General features: G+C 39.8%; 1 protein-coding gene and 1 long non-coding RNA gene across 7 annotated transcripts in view; one reads left to right on the top strand and one right to left on the bottom strand.

The window, feature by feature from the left end:
* neo1a (neogenin 1a) overlaps window positions 1-19,686 on the top strand; it is a 163,449-nt gene that overhangs the window by 96,192 nt on the left and 47,571 nt on the right. For all 5 annotated transcript variants that reach the window (XM_034880585.1, XM_034880602.1, XM_034880593.1 and 2 more), the window contains exons 4-5: window positions 754-904; window positions 13,809-13,945. In XM_034880585.1, coding sequence (XP_034736476.1) covers window positions 754-904; window positions 13,809-13,945 — 288 coding nt within the window. The remainder of the gene's footprint in view (window positions 1-753; window positions 905-13,808; window positions 13,946-19,686) is intronic.
* The window catches only part of LOC117950492, an 18,137-nt gene continuing 4,449 nt past the window's right edge, over window positions 5,999-19,686 (bottom strand). The window contains exon 4 of one of the 2 annotated variants that reach the window (XR_004657916.1): window positions 5,999-6,010. This is a non-coding gene — a long non-coding RNA (uncharacterized LOC117950492). Of the gene's footprint in view, window positions 6,011-8,394; window positions 8,407-19,686 lie in introns of those variants that run through there. The other variant, XR_004657917.1, reaches the window with a different exon arrangement.

The following is a 19,686-nucleotide window of genomic DNA, read 5'->3' as shown; positions in this document are numbered from 1 at the left end:
TCTCACTCCTCTAGAAGTTTTATTTACTGAGGTGTTAAGCTCCAGGCTCCTGGCTGCACCGAGAAGATACTAGAGGTCGTAAATCAGAATTCAACAAGACCCCAGTAGGGGTATTTTTCTCTGTATGTCTCCTCCAAGGATGGGTGTTAGCATGGCAAAAGGCTGTATGTATACAGAAGGAAAACTCATGGAAGACATTCAAAGAGATTTTGTCTCGATGCGACCAGATGTTTAAGCGTCAGATACACATTTATAGTTATTTGGTTTCTTTTAAACAACAACAGCTTGAGATAAAATAATGTGGGTGTTCACTAACTTGGTTGTGTGCAGGGGGGAGATGTTGAGAGTTGAAAAAGGACTTGGAGCAAACAATTTCATACATTTTTGTTTTTTAAATAAAATCCTGGTTTGAGCCTCATAGAATTATGGTCTGAGATAAAGTGAGTAAAGTCCTGTGTATGTGCTGTGGTCCCATATGACTGGGTACTGCAGGGTGCAGCTGGAATTATATGGGATCACTTTGAACTCCTAAAGAGCTAAGACTTCAGCTGTCCCACACATCAACATGGACATTATTCATGTGACCATTCTTTGGTTTGGGTGTCAGGAAGGACTGCTCTTTAGACCAGAGCTCTTTTGAAGTTTTTAAGACAGATGACACCCGTTACGTAGAAGGTTGCTACTCTGCTTCGGTTACTCACCCTAACCTTAACCTGAGCCTTAACCCCTTGCATTTTTTTCTCTTAATTCAAGAAACTGGAGAAGAGAGTAAGCTGGAGTTCTTGGTGCAGCCTGTGCCTGTGAGCAAGGCGGTGGGTGCAAGCGTGCTGCTGCCCTGCCTGGTCACTGGTTACCCTGTGCCACACGTTCGTTGGATGGTTGGAGACAAGCTGCTGGAAGAAAGGTATGGGCATGAACTCTGGCTGTTTATTTGAATAAACATACCATTTGAGAAATTAAAGAAGCCTTAAAATGCTACAGGTTTTCTTGGGGCATGTTTCTGCTCTTATGGTGGGTGGGGGTGGGGGACTTTCAGTGAAGCTACTTCAGCTGGGATACAATGCTGCAGGGTTGCTAGCTAACGTGAAGTTCACAAATTAATAGCCAAGAGAGAGTGTCACAGGGCCTGTGCTCTCACTTCTCTGGCTCTCATTAGCTCAGGCACAACAGCCCAAATCCCTCAGAGAGAGCTGCAATGGATGTGGGAAGTTTGATTCTCACCAATTAAGAAAGCACTTTGTTGACCTAAACCCTGTGTACTGGTTCTGCAGAGTAATAACTGTGGAACTTGTGGGGTCGACAGAATAGCTGAATTAGGCTCATTCATTTAAATCCGGTCCCACAATGGGATTTCTACCTTCAGTGAAATTAAATGGAAGGTCGTCACTTTGATAACCACAGGGCTCCAGAACAGTGTGAACTAGAATATCATTAGACTTTCCAATCTTTAGTTTCAAGCAGAGTACCACATCTCACGTTAAATGTCTTCAACACCGATGGAATCCTGTGTGAGTACATCTGACCTCCAATGGGAGCTGGCTAAAAAGGTACTTATTAATCTACCTTGTATTAATTGCAAAACTATCCAGCGTGCATATTCACACACCCCCCCACCCCCAGGGTGTCTCCGTTGGTAATTAGCAAGCATACTCTGAACATTCAGGGAAGTCTTTGAAGTGGACTTTCATGCTCCTGCCTTCAGAGCAGAAATGGATTGTTTGGCGAATACATTACCAAGACTATTCTTTTGATTTTGATACGACATTGACAATTAAAAAGAATAGAAGTGGATCTTTTTTTTTTCTCCTTGAGATTCTCCTGTCCCTCTCAGGCATTTCATGAGAGAAAGAAGAGAGTTGCTGTCAATTAAAAATCGGTGTGGCATACAGTCTAAGGTAGAGAGAAAGGCAAATCTGCAAAGAGTGTTTAATTGGTTTTGGGTGGACAGCACAAACGGCCTTTAAAGTGGTGGTGAAGCTGTAGACATAAGATGAAGGTTTATAAAGATGTGCCGAAGCTACCAATTGAAGCTCCAGCTGACTCACTGACAGTGGGGATTATCACATTGAGCTTCTGCTGCTGGTGCTTCAACTTGGTCATGTCTCGTTTTCTTCCTGTCTCTCTCGGCCTGAATCACGATAGCAGAAAGACAGTTTGATTCAGAGCTGCAGGAAATGGAGGTGATTCAACAAGAAGTGCAACATGAACCTGTATATGATAGTTTTATACAACACTGGTTCCTGGGTGTCTAATTATCTTTTGGAACTCTTTGCTAGTTGTTCCTCTTGCAACTGACTCCTCCGTAGTACTGTAGGGTACTTTTAAAGACTGGGAAATCCTTCAAATGTATTTTCAATTTGTGCCACAAAAAGGATTTCCGGTATAGTCTTGGCAGAGTCTCATTAGTATGTTTTTCGAAACCTGCTGGAAGACAGACGTTGCTGTTTCTTTGTATCACCTGTCCATATTGCCATGTAGGACTTAAAGGCTGCTATAAAACTCTGTCTGTGATGACAGATGGGATCAGAGTAAAGAACAGGTGCTTCTCTTACTCTCAGTTGTAGAGAAGATTATTTCTCTCTGTTGAGGTACTGCATATATCACTTTGATGTCCAGTATTCTGGGATCATAGTACACAAGTTCAGGGTTCAAACCGCAAAGCGGTAAAACCATTCTGTGTTTCTGTTTCAGTTATTATTATTATTATTATTATTATTATTATTATTATTATTATTATTATTATTATTATTATTATTTTTGTTTGCTGTGCCAGCTCAAATTCCCGTGAGCTGGAATGAGCTAGAAACATGAAACTTGGGGAAATAACTAGAAATGGTGCGGACGTGCTTCTATTGGCCACATGGTGGCGCTGTAATTAAGACTTCAAAATGCTAACAATGAAAGGCCACACCCCCCACACCGTAAGCCCTATTGACTTGAATTTTTTTGGTGCAGGTGCAGCTTAATGTGCTCTACAAAAAGCCTCAAGGATCAGTAATGTCCACCTAGAAAATCTTTCCTCCATTTTGAATTTTTTGAAAAACACATTTTTGAGATCTCCTACACCGTAGCTACGATTGACACCAGATTTTCAGTGAATCATCAGTGGATCAAGCTTATTACAAGTTTTATAAAACATGTCCATATTTCAATTACTTTTCAAGTTATTGATCAAAGAACTTGGCGTGGCTCTGGACATAAATGAACATAAGTCAGCAACAGTTAGGCCAATCATCACAAAACTCATAGGGTATGTTTAGATAAGTTCCCCGGACATACAGTCCCCAGACAGTTCTATATACATTCCTCACTAGGGGGCACTACAAGTGCCAGATGGGTGAGTGGTATTACACACATTTTACTATAAATCACATATTCATGGTTCAAACATCACAAATCTCTCAGGATATGTCCTCATAAGTGCCTGAACCACGACCTAAAAGTTTAATTCAAATTGAACACCAGGGGGCGCTATACATACAAACATACTGCAGGTGATATAGCGCAAATCAGGCTATAAATGACAAAATGTTTGTCCAATCAACACAAACTTCCAGGAAGTGTCTACATAATGACCTCACACAGACTGCAAGTCTCATTCAAATTGACCAGCGCTTTAAATTCACAATAACTGGACGTGAAATGACACAAATCCAGATTTGAGCTTGGAATCGCAGTTTGCGGCTTTAGTAGCAGTTGTTTTTGTGTTGGTCATTTGCTTTTCTCAAATTGCCGTGATCTGGACTGAGATACATATCACACTGAATTGAAAATAAATGTTTTTGACGAATCAGTTATACACTGGACTGTTTGTCCAATTGTTACAAAGCTTGCAGGATATGTTTTATAACGTTGTTGGACGTTACTATTGACAGAAAAAAGTTTTGAACCGGCGAATTGCTGCTGGCTGTTATATTTTTGTCTTTTGAGATTGTCATCACATTAGACAATTCTATTCAATAATACTTGCTGTGACTTGGCAGATACATACGTGACTGAAAAGTGAAGCCAGTAGGGGGCGACACCACTGGCTCCCAAAAGAAGTCAGTTTCTATAGAAGTCTTTGGGGAAATGACCCTACTTCTGGTTTGATTTATTCCCATAATAAACATGTTCCTAATGAGTTTGTGGCCTTAGTCCCTAGTTTCAAGTCTTTTTCAATAAAGCATTATCTTAATTTGGTAAATTATGGTTCCATTTATTTTAAAATGAGACGATAAAGCAGGGGATGCTTTGGGGCATGGCTACACGCCAACCTCTCAATCATATTAAAGGTATAGCAATGTATTTTGTGCCCCTGTGTACATTAAATAGCCCTGAATTTGTTTTTAGGGTATTGTCCATGTTTTCTTTTTAAAGTTTGATCCTTTCACAGTATGTTTTCACGTCATCAAAGTAAATTGAAACACTTTGGTCACCTAGAAATGTCTTGTAAGCATCCTAGCGCTAGCATTAGCTGGTAACTTAAGAGAAAGTCAACCAGCTCTGTGTACTGCCATACATGCTGACAAACGACATCGGACATCCGGAAAACTTTGCTGGATAACTCTTGTCCGAAGGGTTGAAAATTGGCGTCTTTCCCTCTTTAGTGCATAGCTCAGCTCAGTACCATGAAATCATACACAACAGCTGATTGGAAAGGAGATGCAGGGATGATGTCAATTTCCACCTGACACCACAAACAATGTCCTATTGTAAAGAGAAGACAAAAAAAATCGGACCTGTTTGTCTTTTCATCAGGACTTTATTATTGTTTTTGTGTGAAATTATTTAACTAGGGAATCTCTACTAGTAGGAATGATAATGTGGTACACATACACTATGACTTATCACATGCTGTCACATGCTGTTTTATGTATTCACCAAATCCTAGCCTCAAATTCATTTAGACTCTGAGCAAGTCTATTGCCAAGGACACCAAGCTTACCATTTATTCTGATTAAGCTCAGCAACACTGTGACAGAATATGAAACACTTGAAGCTGTTCAATCAAGGTTTTGAAAACGCATTCTTAGCAAAATGCACATCATCGATAGCAGGTGCCAGTGTGCACAAATACTGACACATAGTGGTCCTGACAACACTCATGAAAAGGGCAGTCATCTTTTGTTCTTGGGAGTATTACTCTATCACCTAATAGAATTCCCCAGCAGTCAATAAAATGGATGAATTATGCATGTCTGCCAGCAACAGGGAATTGACAGAGCATGTAAATCAACCCCCTTCCAACGCCCCCGAGCCATCCGTCGGCTCCCCTCCTTGTCTTCTCGCCTTCATTTAAATATGATTGTGTATATTGCATTTATAAAGAGAGAAGCATGGTGTGGGAAATTTGTTTGAAATTGGACTGCTGTGTAACCCTCTTTTACATATGTCTCGCATACAAAAGCACACACCCATCACCTTATTTACTTTTCTGTTTTCTGGTTGAGAGAAGAAGAAGAAAAGAAGAAGCAAGGGCATACAAACACACATGTACATACAAATACATAGGCACAGCTCTGTCCATGGGAAGTCTTTATTTTAGTGAGCTACCATGCGAACCACACAAAAGTAAATGAAAAATTAGCTTTTGTCCATGCCATGAGATGGACAATACAGTGAGATCCCCTAAAATGTTAGTTAGACTGTTAGTTTTACCTTTAGGAAAACCTCAAACCCCACTTACCACTGGTCGTAGTTAAAAACTCTCAACTATAAAACCATCACAGTTGGATGAGCTCTCATCAAATTCCAATCTTCTCTTTTCTCCATTGCTGATGTTCATTTAGTTTACATGTATCAGTCTTGGTAATATGCCCTACGTTACTTTTTCAAAAGAAAATATGCAGCAAAAGCAGTGGGACGGTCCCAAATTGCTTCTATATGGTAACATTTTATAGTATGGGCAAAATACTGGTAATACAGGTCTCAAAGTTGTGTCTGAATTGAAACACATACACCACTGGCAGCACAAAGGATGTCATTAATTGCATCAAAAACGGGGTTAGATGTAATGTAGTCTGGTTTACTGGACACGTATTGCTTTTAAAAAGCTTGAAATCAATGTCCCTCCTTTTCCGCTATCTTCGCCTATCTTGCATGGGCACTGTCGCTGCACCAAGGGTTAGAGCTGCCCAGGCCGATAGTGATTGGTATAAAGAATAACAAACTTTTCTGAAACTAGTCAGTGTTTTTTTTTTTCCCTATCCCAAAATAGATATGCTGGTGTAGCCAGACCATACTCTAACGCTGACACTGTCGAGATAGGTCTGGCAATGCGACATGTTATGAAAATCTGAAACATTAGGACTGTAATGTGCACTGAAATTGCCAATTCACAACGGACATATACAGGAATTCTGGGTGAATTTTAATGATGTGAAATTCCAACCACCGGCACTCAACAATTTGAATAGCTCTTGTAATGCTGTGTGCGCACACAGAAGAATTTGTGCTACTGCTTTTGAAAAAAGGGCAGCATGGCCGAGCAAATGCCACTGCCATTTAAAATCTCAATCCGAGCTGACAATCCTTCAGATACAATGATGTATAATTGTTTGCATTTTTGAGTGCAGTTAAAAAGTGAAGACAGAACTTTAACCGTCTATGTTCTCCAGTTACATTAACACCAGCACCATCAGCTGCTGCTGATTGATTTTTTGAAACTTTTAGTTTCAGTTTTCCAACCAATTTGAAGACATTCTGCACCCCTTTTCTATGTTGTTTTCATACAGCTAGTGCAATAAGAAAACCTGGGTTGCAAAGTAATCTTTCAGCTTGTCAAATATACCACCTATCAAAAACTATGACGAATGGTTTTTCACTTGTTCCTTTCCTCAGATTACAGTTACTCAGACCATAGAATCCAAACAAGTCTGCCTAGCCTATTGTTCAGGGTGAAAGAAATTGGGAATCCTAACTTCTTGTTATTTTTATTGTTGGAATGGGAGTATGGAAGGCACTTCATTAGGTACACTTGTATATGGTAATGACATCTAGTTACAACAGCTCTTCATATATTCTTCCTTAACAAAGCTTAGTTTTTGTTCAAACTTTACAAGAGGTGTTAACTCAGCTAGGTTTATTACTAAGCATTATTCTATCTTAGCTTGTTTTCATTTTCTATTCTCTTTAATAACTGTTTTTTAATCACTATTTAATGTTTTATGTAAATCACTTTGAATTACCTTGTTGCTGATACAGTGTTGTGCTGTATAAATGAAACTGACTTGCCTAAGGTCATAGTTAATGGTGGTGTTTCTAATCTTTTATTAGAAATCCATCTTAATTTAATGCAGTAGAGTACCAGATGAGTGCTAAGTAGTGCTAACTAGTGCTAACTACTGCTAAGTGCTCATATTATGCTTATTTTTAGGTTCAACATTTTATTTAGAGCTTGTATCAGAATCAATATACACAGTTTAATTTAAAAAAACACCACATTTTTGTTGTACTGCCCATTGCTGCAGCTCCTCTTTTAACCCTTTTGTGTTGATTTCTATGTTTTAGCTACAGAGTGGGACATCTCACTTCTGTTCCCTCTTAGTTGGGAGTTGCACATACGCAGTAGTTAGGTAAGGACTACTAGCCAGTCAGAAGCAAAGTATGAGGGCATGCCATCCTAGCAGCTAGGCGAGCATTATAATGTGTTACAAACACACACGCACACATATATATATATATATATATATATATATATATATATATATATATATATATATATATATATATATATATATTATATTATATTATATTATATTATGTTATATTTTGTTTGATCATTGTAAAGGTAGAACTTATGGCTGAGCTATTTTACTGGATTGTATTAGATTTTACAGGTCTATCAAAGTGTGAAACGTCGGGCTCAAGGAAGAGTTATGATCCATGTGAGTTTTAATAGAAACTCTTCTCCACATGTTTCCCTCATTGAGAGATGTTGGCATGTACAGTACTGTAGGTGTCTAGCACATCACATTCATTCAGATACACAGGAGGCCCATAAGGTTAGAGTTCTGCTTAGTAACTCAAATTTCTTCAACACTGGCAAAATGATAAATGGCAGCAGAAGAGTGGGTTAAGGTAGCGGAGTGGTTTTGCTGGCATGTGGGGCTGAGAAATGCACACGGTTTTCTGGCAGTGCAAGTGCTGTCTTAGTCTCCAGCCCATCAAAAAACACACACGCGTCTATTGTTCTTATTTGAATTCTGTCCATGTTGTGTTTATTGTCACATGAGAATCAAGAATAAAAGGAAGGCATTGGGGATTGGCTATTGGCGGACTCTACAGTTAGATGCATTTGACTGATTAGAAGTTAAAACTGTGCGACATCATCAATAGAAATAGAACTCACAATGTGGGTCTTTATTATAGCCTGAACCTGCACATTGTCTTTCACAGCATAAAATGACTCTCCTTCAGGCTTTACTGTGGCCCTTTATGAGACATTATGTGGCTATATGTCCTTTTTTAAAGGCTTTAGTGGAGTGCTGAAGTTTTGGAGATGTGACACAGCACGGGACACACAGAGTTTGCGTTGCTTTAAGCACCCCAAGGGCCCACCGGAGCCATTTAAAAGAACAGTATTCAAGTTATGGGTTGCAGGCTTCATTGTAATATGCACTAACCAAACGATTGGTTTACTCTTGGGGACACTGGGAGTGTTAAAAAAAAGCAAATAAAGTCAGGTATGCAAGAGCTGTTTTTGTCTCGAGGGCCCTGCAGCTTTTCATTACGAGCCAGAGAAAACAAAAGCATTTTCACGGCTGAGTCACTTGAGAAGCCCCAGCCCGTGCTGTTGGCACCAGGTTGTTTCTCACATTAATTTCTATTTGTTTATTCAGTCATTTATTACCTTGTCTGATTTATTTCTTCCCTCTTTTGTCTCTCACATTCCTTTTCCCAACCCTAACTCATGTACTAAAGCTCATATGTGAACTGGAATAGTTCAGGAACTAAAAGTTTTGTTTTGGAAGCGTTGAAAATCATTCCAATCCACAGTCTGTCCTCGTTGGCTGTAAAATGAAATCCTGCTGGGGTTTTTCACACCTTGAACATGATTGAAATTCATAGAACTGTTGAGATTATGTTCTGGCCAAAAAGGAGCAAGTTCAAATTGCACAAAGGGACAGTGGATGGGTTTGTAGATTTACAGAGAGAGGAGAAAAGTAAGGAGTGAAAAAGAAACTGGATCTGAACAGAAAAAAACAAGAGAAAAGAGAGGCAAAATCAGAAAGGTTTAGAGATTGCTACACTATCTAAAATAAAAGAATCCTCTTTGGGTTTTTTTGTGACAGTTGCGGTCGCACCTGCCTCCACCTTGGGCTGCAGACAGCATGGCCCATGCCCATGCTCTGTCACAGCACCACTGATTGCTCTGTGACTGCACTGCCCTCGTCTCACACACACACACACACACACACACACACACACACACACGTCTTTAGTGATCTTCAGCTTCCCCTCGACCAGGTATGCCGACCTTGCCGCCACTCTGTGTTACGGAAGGCTGAGTCACCACTCACACATACCAAATGTGTTCTTCCACCCCCAAAGCCCTTCTCTGAAGTCTCTGTGGCTGCCACCACCTTCAAAGCTGAACGGCATAACACGGGACAAGATTGTGTTAGAGGCCTCTACATGTAGACAGGACATGCTCAACATCTCTCCTGGACCAGCTGCATACTAGAGCGGTTCAGAACAAGGACAATGTTATTCTTTCCAACATCTCGAAACTGAAAAACAATTTTTAGGTGTTACGACAAGGAAAGTCAATATCTAGACATGTGTTTTGAAAGGTAAACTACATTTGACTGTCTGTTTGCAACGGAATGATGTGTCCTTTATGCACACCCGAATGGAAACAATGTGGAAATGTTTAGCGGCTGGAAGTGGAATTAGTAAAAGCACTGACGCAAAACCCAAACAAGAGAGCGAGGCCAATTAGCATCAATGCACCTCATCCCTGGAATCTTCACGTTGCTTGTTCTGTATGAGTGTACCCATGTGTGAATCTGCCTTTTGTAATGAAATAAGGTGACAGTGGCAATAGTGAGCTAATTTAACAGCTCTCTGCAGGTGAATACAGATAATGCCGTTTTAATTAGAGCCTCGTTTACCAGCTTCTCTTACCAAGGCCCTGCAGCTAATGCACACGAAAGTCTTCATATCCTTACAGCAGGCACCTTGTCTTTATTTAAATGACTACAAGTGATCATTCACAATAGGTGTCTTTTAACCCATTTGGCTCAAGCCAATTTACTTTGCCTCCCTCCCTCATTGGTCTATAAACGGTAACACATTATTTGTTCCACAGAGCACTGTGGCTGCAGTAGGATTGCCTTGCTCTAAACAGAATGAGAAATGGCCTGATGGTTTGATATGTGCTGTGTGCCTCTCTTTCAAGTACAAGAGAAAGCTATCAATGGTGCATGCGGTACTAAAGGCCAAGAGTCTTAATAGTTGCCCACAGGCCTGTGCTACAAAGCAAGATTCTTAACTTTAGGTTTAACCCGGGGGCATCTGTATCGCGACGGTGGATCAGTTGAAACCGGGTTCAATCGCTGTGGTAACTCATGCTGAACACCTAACCTGGTTGGGAGCAGGTTATGTTGGAGACTAGAGATCAACCCGTGTAAAATCACCGCCTACTGACCAATCAATACTCGATTGATAAAGGTGTCACAGTTCCTAAAAGATCCGATGGAGCTAGAGTCTTTATAGGATCAATTCATAACAAAAGTTATCTTGAGACACTTTGCAGATACAGTATGTCTAGACCACACTCTATAATTTAAAAAGACCCAACAATTCCAATAATTACCTCAAGTGCAAGCATTGAGTGCAACAGTGGCGAGGAAAAACTCCCTTTAAGGAAGAAACCTCAGACAGACCCAGGCTCTTGGTAGGCGGTGTCTGACGGGCTGATCGGTTTGAATTATGTTTTTTTAATTTTTAATTTGCTCTCATGATGACTTCCCACTGCCAGTGTACCAACTGAAATAATAGGCTAAAGCAACGACAGTTTATGGAAAGCACAAGTGTAATTATGGTCAGATCTTGTGCCTGACTGATGGGGAAGTGATGTTAATATAAAGATAAACATTGTGATTTACATTTACAGCGTCTGCTTTGTTTTGCCAGTTTTCCTTCCTGGGTTAGAAAACAGTGACTGTGTTTTGCCTCTAAAACTGTGTTTGTGTTCTTCATATTTATGTAGTATTGTAGTTTTGCTTTTCTTATGTAAAATATGCGGCTCTGGTAGATGTTTGTGATTGGTCATGCTGTGCAAACACCGCGGTTTTTTATGTGAACGCGCGTGTCTCTGGATTGGGAATCCCAGGGTTGATAGGACTAGTTGATAACTACCGTCATGCCACAGCTTATGCAGGACCTCGGTTGTTAGTGTTAGTGAAACCGGGTTACTAAAAGAAATCCAGGATGTTGATCTTGAGCCGTAGTTCATGCCTCTGGTGACGCTGAATGCAGGAATGGGATTTATCATGCAGAGCCTCTCAGCAGAATCAGCCATACTCTCTAATGTGCACAGGGAAGTAGTCAATGTACAAAAGCCATTTGGAATTTCTAGTGCTTCTGTGTTATGTTGTGCTGTCTCAAAACCCTACAACAAGGCAGCTGCCTACTTATGTTGCCTCTTTCTTCCCCTTCTTGAAGACCCAGGGCATTTTCTGTCAGCCGTCCTGCAGAGCATACCATTTTTTGTGTACTGTTTCTTCATTATTCAATCTACTGCTGTCAGAATGGGCTCAGTATGCTGTTTGATAGACTGACATAGTCATCTGGGCTTAACTGTTGGTTTGAACTGGTCATCATTGCTCTTTTGATCGGACCTGGCTTGGGTCGGACAACAGGTCCTACTCAGCTCAGATTTGTTATGAATAGGATAGTCAATTTTGGGGACTGTGGGATTGATTAAAGAAATACTGTGTGGATTACACAGCATGTAAGAGTTTTCCTATTTCAATGTTCTTTTAATTATCCAAAAATAAGATGATTGATTCCACACAACGCTCGTTGGCAAGTACACATCTCTATTTTCATCAATTTTGGGGGTCTTATTCAAGTTTATAGCATTTGAAAAAAAGTTGTTTTGAAATAGTATTGAGCAAAAGTTGAAAGTAAAAGTTGTATTTATCCATCAACATACTTTCCTTTAATTTTTGTCTAAATAATTCCTAATTACTGCTTTTCTAACTCAAACATTAGGTATAATTTCCTATAAATGAGGTTTATTGACCATAAATTCCAAAAATAACTGTACGATTAAAGTTAATGACAACAATTATTATATTTCTTAACAACAATTAAATATTTCAACAATAGTGACAAACATTGAAAAAAAGGGACAAAAATGTTAGAAAAAGTTAGAAGCATCAACGGAAGTGTTAATTTTCAATTTTGACAGGAAGACAACACGAGGGTTAAACCAATCAGAATTGTCATGGGCGGTGCTAAACTCGCCGCTTGCGAGGAAAAAAACTCAGATTGGACAGATAGTCTAGCTAGCTGTCTCAATTAACCCTTCAGAGATCTCAAAAGCAGTTAATCATAGGCCTCATACCTCCACCGAATTTAAAATTACAAAGAAAGCGGAAGGAACCAGAAAATACATGTATCTGCAGCACCGGAGCAATCCTGGAAGTGGAACGTGAAGGATATAGATTAAAACTAAGTCAACCTGCAGCGTAGTGTTGTTTTCCACTCTTTAGCTCTGTATGTATCCTCAATCTGTGCAAAGACCACTATGCACTGAGCTTGCTTTCCTCAGTTGCATCTTACTTGCTGTGGTCCCTTTTTGACTTATCTTCCTCAGCCGGCCCGCTGCTCCTACTCCTCTCCCTGGCTCTATGCTTCTCTCTGTAAGTTATTGATTTCTGTTTTCTGTCCTCTCCTCCTACTCTAGTGCTTCAGTGGTTGTTGATTCAAGCCAGAGCTTGGGCTTCCCTCTGGGCCCATTGGGAAAATCAAACTTGGAGGGTCATTGGTTCAAAAAGAGGCTAAACTAATATCTGTGTGGTTATATTTTTGGATTAGGCACAAATGGTTCATAATGATAAATATGTAAGGTTGCCCAGTCTAAAATGAGTCAAAACATGAATCAAACAATTGTTATTCAGTTTTCAGTGAACTAGTTCTATCTCCTGCTACTGTGTATTTCAATATGTAAATATATCTTTAATACATGAAAAGATGTTTTGAAGAATGATATAAAGGAAAGGCAAAAATATATAATGAAATCTTAGCACAACACAGAGTGAATGCTATTTAGAGATTGTATGAGAGAAGGAAGAGACTCAAAAAGAATCCCTTCTCCTTGATGTCAGATCGCTGTATTCAGATTTTGTAGATGCATGTCACCCCAGTTAATTTACAGCTGATGAAAGAGAACGAAATCATTTGTTATGGCGATGTAAGAACTGCAGCGGTGACACAGTACAAACTACAAGCACCGGCTGTTACTTCAGTAAGCTTTGGTACATGTACTCTTTTAAACTATTAACGCCATGAGATTTCTGAATTCTCAAGCAGTCCAGATAAATAGTAGATTGCCCTTTTCAGGGCATTTGACTCTGATTTTAAGATCTTGTATTTATACAGAGAGTTGATGACAGATGTGGAGTCAACCTGAGGCTAGTAGGTGAACTTGGAGCTCCAGAGGCTTCAACCTTTACCACTCAGTGAACCGAGTGAGTGGGAAGGAATTATGCTTCATGGAAATAGGCTGTAATTACTTTTTACATAGGTCTGGTTAGGGGTAGTCCCATCTAAACCATTTATCTTTCTACCTTTCTGTATCTCTCTGTCTCCAGTGAGGGACGCGTGGACGTGCTTGGAGGAGGGAGTGTCCAGATATCTAATCTCACAGAGGAGGATGCCGGCATCTACACCTGCATGGCGGAAAATACCAATGGAACCATTGAAGCCCCGGCCCAACTCACCATACAAGGTACCCTCAACAACCCACGTCGTCGACTTTCTGATGTACGACCAGAGGCACAAAATAATTACACTGCCAGAAGCTCAGATCAAAATATATCAGGTAACATGGTTACAAGTCAGCCAATCTTAGAACATACTCATGGCTTTATTTTTTGGAGTAAATTAGCAACAAACAAATTGATTGTACAGGCTAAAATTGAGCCATTGATTGGAGATTTTTGAAGAGCAATGGCAAGTGAGGATGCATTAGTTAGTTACTAAGGAGAGCTGAAAACAGTCCCATTTCACCTGAATATTTTTTGGGAATGAGCTTATTAAATGCCCTGAGACCTGAAACAAAGCAACAGACAATTTAGTGTGAGATGAAAGTGTGTTTCTTGCATGCAAATTATGTAGAGGTGCACAAGCAGATAACTCAGTCGTGTTGAGATGTCCTGCACACTATGAAAAAGGATATGTCTTTGGAGGTATTGAGGCAGCGTTGACAGTGAGTGAGGTATTTAGCATAAGTAGGCAGCATGTGGAGTCTTAGTACCTGTTTATATCTGCTGTTTCCCAGAACTCCACCTCACAAAGAAATAATAAAGATTTGTGCGGCACATGTTCCTGGCAGGACAAAGACCCCTACTAGAATAAGTGGAGACTGAAAGTTTTGCTGGTCTTTTTTTAGATACCAGACAACATAGTGAGAAGACACGTACAATTCACCTCTGCAAGTGAAGAACCATACAGTGTGTTTTCTTAATGGTCCCATGGCATAAGAATGTCATTTTATGAGGTTTTTTAACATGAATGTGAGTTCCCCTAGCCCGCCTATGGTCCCCCAGTGGCTAGAAATGGCGATACGTGTAAACCAAGCCTTGGGTATCCTTCTCTGCCTTTGAGAAAATGAATGCTCAGATTGGCCGATCGAGAATCTTGCTCCTTATGAGGTCATAAGGGGCAAGGTTAGCTTCCCTTTCTCTGCTTTGCCCGCACAGAGAATTTGGCCCACCTATGGGAGAGAGAGACATCATGGCTTTCAAAAGAGCAAAGTGGTAGATGGTAAAGGCCAACCCCCCCCCCCCCCCGAATTTTGGGAAAGAGACTTCAGATAGGGTATTAGGGGACCACTAAGATCTATGTAAAAGCATCCAAAGAGCACCATGTCTTGGGACCTTTAAATTTGTGTCCAATTCGTTCATTCACACTACTCACACTTAGTATTAAATAGTAAGTAAGTAGTAGACAAAATAATCCGCTGAGCAATTTGAGCCATATTTGCATAATTTTGCTCCATGTGACATTACAGCAACAGTACACCTGTGTCTGTGTACTGTAAGCTTTGTCCTGTTAATGATTTAAAATTCATTTCTGGCAGTTTATTAGCTTCAGGTTGAAATTATGTTCATTCTGCATCTTATTGCAGGTCAATTCTCTAAAGAAACTAAGCTGCTGATGCTGTAGTATTTAACACTCAACTCAAGCAAATAAAAATTCCCAACTTATTTGTTTTGAGACATATTTTTATATTTCATAACACACTTTCCCAAGCAGATACTATTTACCAAGTGAATGCCGAATTTATTATAACATGTTTCCTTCATATCTATAAAATATCTATAAAAATGTGCAGTACAGGCCAAAAGTTGGGACACGCCTTCTCATTCTGTGCGTTTCCTTTACTTTCATTACCAATCACATTGTAGATTATCACTGAAGGCATCAAAATTAGAAAGAACGCATGTGGAATTATGTACTTAACAAAAAAGTGTGAAATAATTGAAAACATGTCTTATATTCCACAGCCCTGCTGTGTGTGTAACGTATCCATCTGAAAAATGCTGGAAGCGCTGTATTTACAAGACTTACCTTGCTATCTGTCCTCAACGTCCGTCTTGAAATTGGAAAATATGTGCTTTTAGGTAAGCTGCTATTGCTGTTTGGAATTGGCTGACTGATATAGGTTTTGAGGGACCTAGTCTTTTTGTGTTTAAAAAATAGATTTAAGGAGTTGGAGATCAGGTTGTAGATACTTTGACTGAGCTATTAGCTCATATGTGATCTAGGATGACCTGAGTCTTATTATTGGTGTATTCATGCTGTGATCTGAAATGTTATTGTCCATCTTTCGGACGCTGGCTGGAAGGCTGCTTGTTAAGGAGATTTATAATCTCGAATGAGGGTTTTCCTGGTTAAATACATGTTAAATTAAAAATACATGTTCAAAAAAAAAAACGTAGGAACATCCATACATTAGATATTGTTGAGAGAAATCCTAAATTAAAGTTAAATTATCCTCACACGCATAATACACACCCACAGTAATTGCCTTGTAATTACTGTTGTCAGACTCTGTGTTGAAAAATACACATGCACACAAACACATCTAGTGTGCTTGTATGCTTTTCCCAGGTGAAGCAACTCAGCAGGATTTGGTATGAAACTGTAGGATGGGGGGTGGGGTGGGGTAAACACCCTGAGGCTCATTCCCGGCTTCATTGCATTTCACACGCAGCCACATCATGCCATGACTCCATCTCTTTCTTCCCCAAATCCCTTCATCTCTCCATCACCCCTCCACCACCCTTTCATCGTTTCCCGTTGCTCACTGTGATTAAAGGAGACAGTAATGGAAAATTGGATCAGGTCACAGGAGGACATCTGACTTGACTGGTTTTTCAGTCTTCAAGTCTGTCTGCCGAATTCTCACTGAAATCCCTCATGTCTCTGACCTGACCCCTGCCAGCCTCTCCCTCCAATGTGACACGACTGTAGAGGATTGATCAGCAATCCTGGAAAACTGGCGAATCAGTCATTGTCATAAGATAAAACTGTTTTCTTCAATCCCATGCTGTAGACTTGCAGGCCTTATTGCATTTCCTGCATCCAGATTCATGAAGCAACCAGATTGTGGCATTGATTTGCTCCCTTGACAACAGAAGTGACACTTGAAAGGTCAATTGATTCCCTCAAAGAAGTAATTTTGCTCGTAAAAGACCCTCATACAAATCAGTGTGGTGTGAATCTATACTAACCTCATAACAATGTTTTCCTATGATTGGCTGCTTCTGAAAACAGGTCCTCTTTGGCTGCAGTAACGAGGAGAAAATATGTGTTTACGGCCGGTGGCTTTCCATAAACACGGGCCAGTTTTTGCTTTGGGAAAAAAAGTCAGCTGGGGATTTGATATGGTAAAACATCGTTAGGTTTAGCCTGGAGATAGCTTGGGGGTGTGTGATGCAGCTGGTGCTAATCTCTGGTGGGAGCGATGCATGGGGGCAGCAGCAGGTGTGTAGGCTAACACACACTAACACACAACAATGCAAACATAATGATGCCACATAAGGTCAATTATACGGATACTTTCATTTCACATGCATAGTTTTCAAAATGATCCATTGTTCAGACATTGAACCTGCTATGGTGGCTCTTCAGTTAACTTAGTTCTTTATGGTTGCTACTACCCACTAAATCTTCAATCAATAAAATGAGGTAACTACTATTTGTTTGACACAAAAACTGTCATGTCCACTTTCATGTTATTAAACCTATAGATTTACAGTGCCCTGACATATATGTGCAACACATTCACAGTACTATACACTAGGGCTGCAACTAACCATTATTTTCACAGTCGATTAATCTGTTGATTGTTTTCTCGATTAGTTGTTTGGTCTATAAAATGTCAGAAAATTGTGAAAAATTTGGATCGGTGTTGCCACAACTCCCAAGATGACTTCCTCAAATGTCTTGATTTGTCCACAACTCAAAGATAGTCAGTTTACTGTTACAGAGGAGAAAAGAAACTAGAACATATTTACATTTAACAAGCAAAGAATTTTAACTTTGTTTTTTTTGCTATAACATTTGTATTTATTTATTAAACTAACAGATAGGCAAAAGTGCAAAACATTGGTCTAGATGACAGTATACAGAAAAGCACACATACCGAAGAAGGCACCAAAGAATTTTTACTTTTGTCTTTGAAAATTACTCAAACCGACTAATCAATTATCAAAACAGGAAATAGTTAATTTAAAAGTTGACAACTAATCGATTAATCGTTGCAGCTCTAGTTTACACAGATTGTTCTGAAAAATGTATGTCATAGTATGTGAATTAGTAAAGTATGATCCAGTCAAATCTATGAAATAATCTGATTAGTGTTAATGATAGTGGGCTCTAACTGTAGTGTACATGTAAAATCTACATTCCCTCAGCAGTGCACCCGACTGATCACACCGCTAGTTACTACCTAACCTTTCAAACAAGTAAGATTGGCAGCAAACAGTGGCAGATTTATGGCTTAACTAGTTATTCTCCATGCTATCAAAGCAATTAGCCGTTAGGCTGCATAGCTTACATGGACGAAACAACCGAACCAACAGGAAAACCTCTTTGCAATGTGGAATGAAATACAAACCATTTTGGAAGGGATTATGTCATAAATAAGCACATAGGTATCCCAGAGCAGCGTGTTCCAAATCGTTTTCTCAAATACAGTCCAAGTACCAGAGTACCACAAAGGGCACTGGAGTCTGTATTTGTGTAAACAGAAACACTATGTGGCTTTATAGTGAAGCTAAACGTTTTCTTCCACTACAGTAGACCTCAGGGCAGGTAGTCTTAAAGAATATCTGGCTCTAAATAAAAGTGTTATCAGTAACAGGTTTAACTTGTCCTTCCTTTTACATCTAGTATTGTGTGAGTGCGTGTGTGTGTTCTGTTCTCTTCTGTTCTGTATGACTGCTGTGACGTCTCACCCTCTATTAGACCTGGCAAGAGGATAAATAAGGCCAGAGGAGGCCGCAGCTTTTGATTATGGTCTTGCGTGACAGGGGCACCACCCAGACCTGGACTCTGTATTTGTGTGTTTGCACCACAGAAATAGTTTCTCCACAAACATGTATGTTTCTAGTTGAATAGGGCTCCAAGCCTTCTATCTTGGCCTCATGCTATCATGTCATCAACTTAATTGTTCTTTCCATGTACAGCGCTCACATGCAGGAAATCCCAGCCCTGTTTAAAGGTTTCATGTCTCTCCTATGAACTAAGGATTTACAACCACAGACAGGAGGAGTGTTTTTGCCTTATTGTATAAATGGCAAAAATAGACCGCAAAAAAATAAATATGCGCTACATTTCACCTCCCAGTTCTAGCTTCTTCTTTACTCTTTTGTAGCGAGATAAAAGTAAGCCATTGTCTCTAAATCACATCTACATACGTAGTTTAGGCAGCTCACGTTGGTCCACTGGGAAGAGATATCGCGACTGTAATTTAACAAAAGTCAAAGCATGTGTGGTATCTATCAACATTTCAGTTGAAAAGGCTGTGGAGGGATTTTTTTTTTTTTTACTGAACTATTCTCAAAGCATTTTTTTTTTTTCAGCTAGTGACGGGAATAGTTGTTAAATTACGCGTGGAAGAATTAGCAATCTGATAAGATCTAGTGGATATTTTGGTCTGTTTTTACTTCGACATGCCATCTTCCTGCCCTCCCTCCAGTGTCATAGAACAGATGTATTCTGGTCGAAATAACAAAAAACTTTCCATCCATTAAAAGAGCACTAATCTGATAGAAGCAACACCCACAGGCACACACCTTTTCCCTTTTTCACAGGGGGGTATCTTCTCAGCCAGGGTAGTGAGAGGTGTGGGGAGGTGTCTCTGTCTGATTTCACATTATATTATATATATATATATACAGTGGGTACGGAAAGTATTCAGACCCCTTTAAATTTTTCACTCTTTGTTTCATTGCAGCC

Source organism: Etheostoma cragini, chromosome 1 (genome assembly GCF_013103735.1).
Source record: "Etheostoma cragini isolate CJK2018 chromosome 1, CSU_Ecrag_1.0, whole genome shotgun sequence".
Taxonomy (NCBI): domain Eukaryota; kingdom Metazoa; phylum Chordata; class Actinopteri; order Perciformes; family Percidae; genus Etheostoma; species Etheostoma cragini.
Note: the sequence above shows the minus strand (reverse complement) of the source record. Positions and strands in the feature narration are given on the sequence as shown.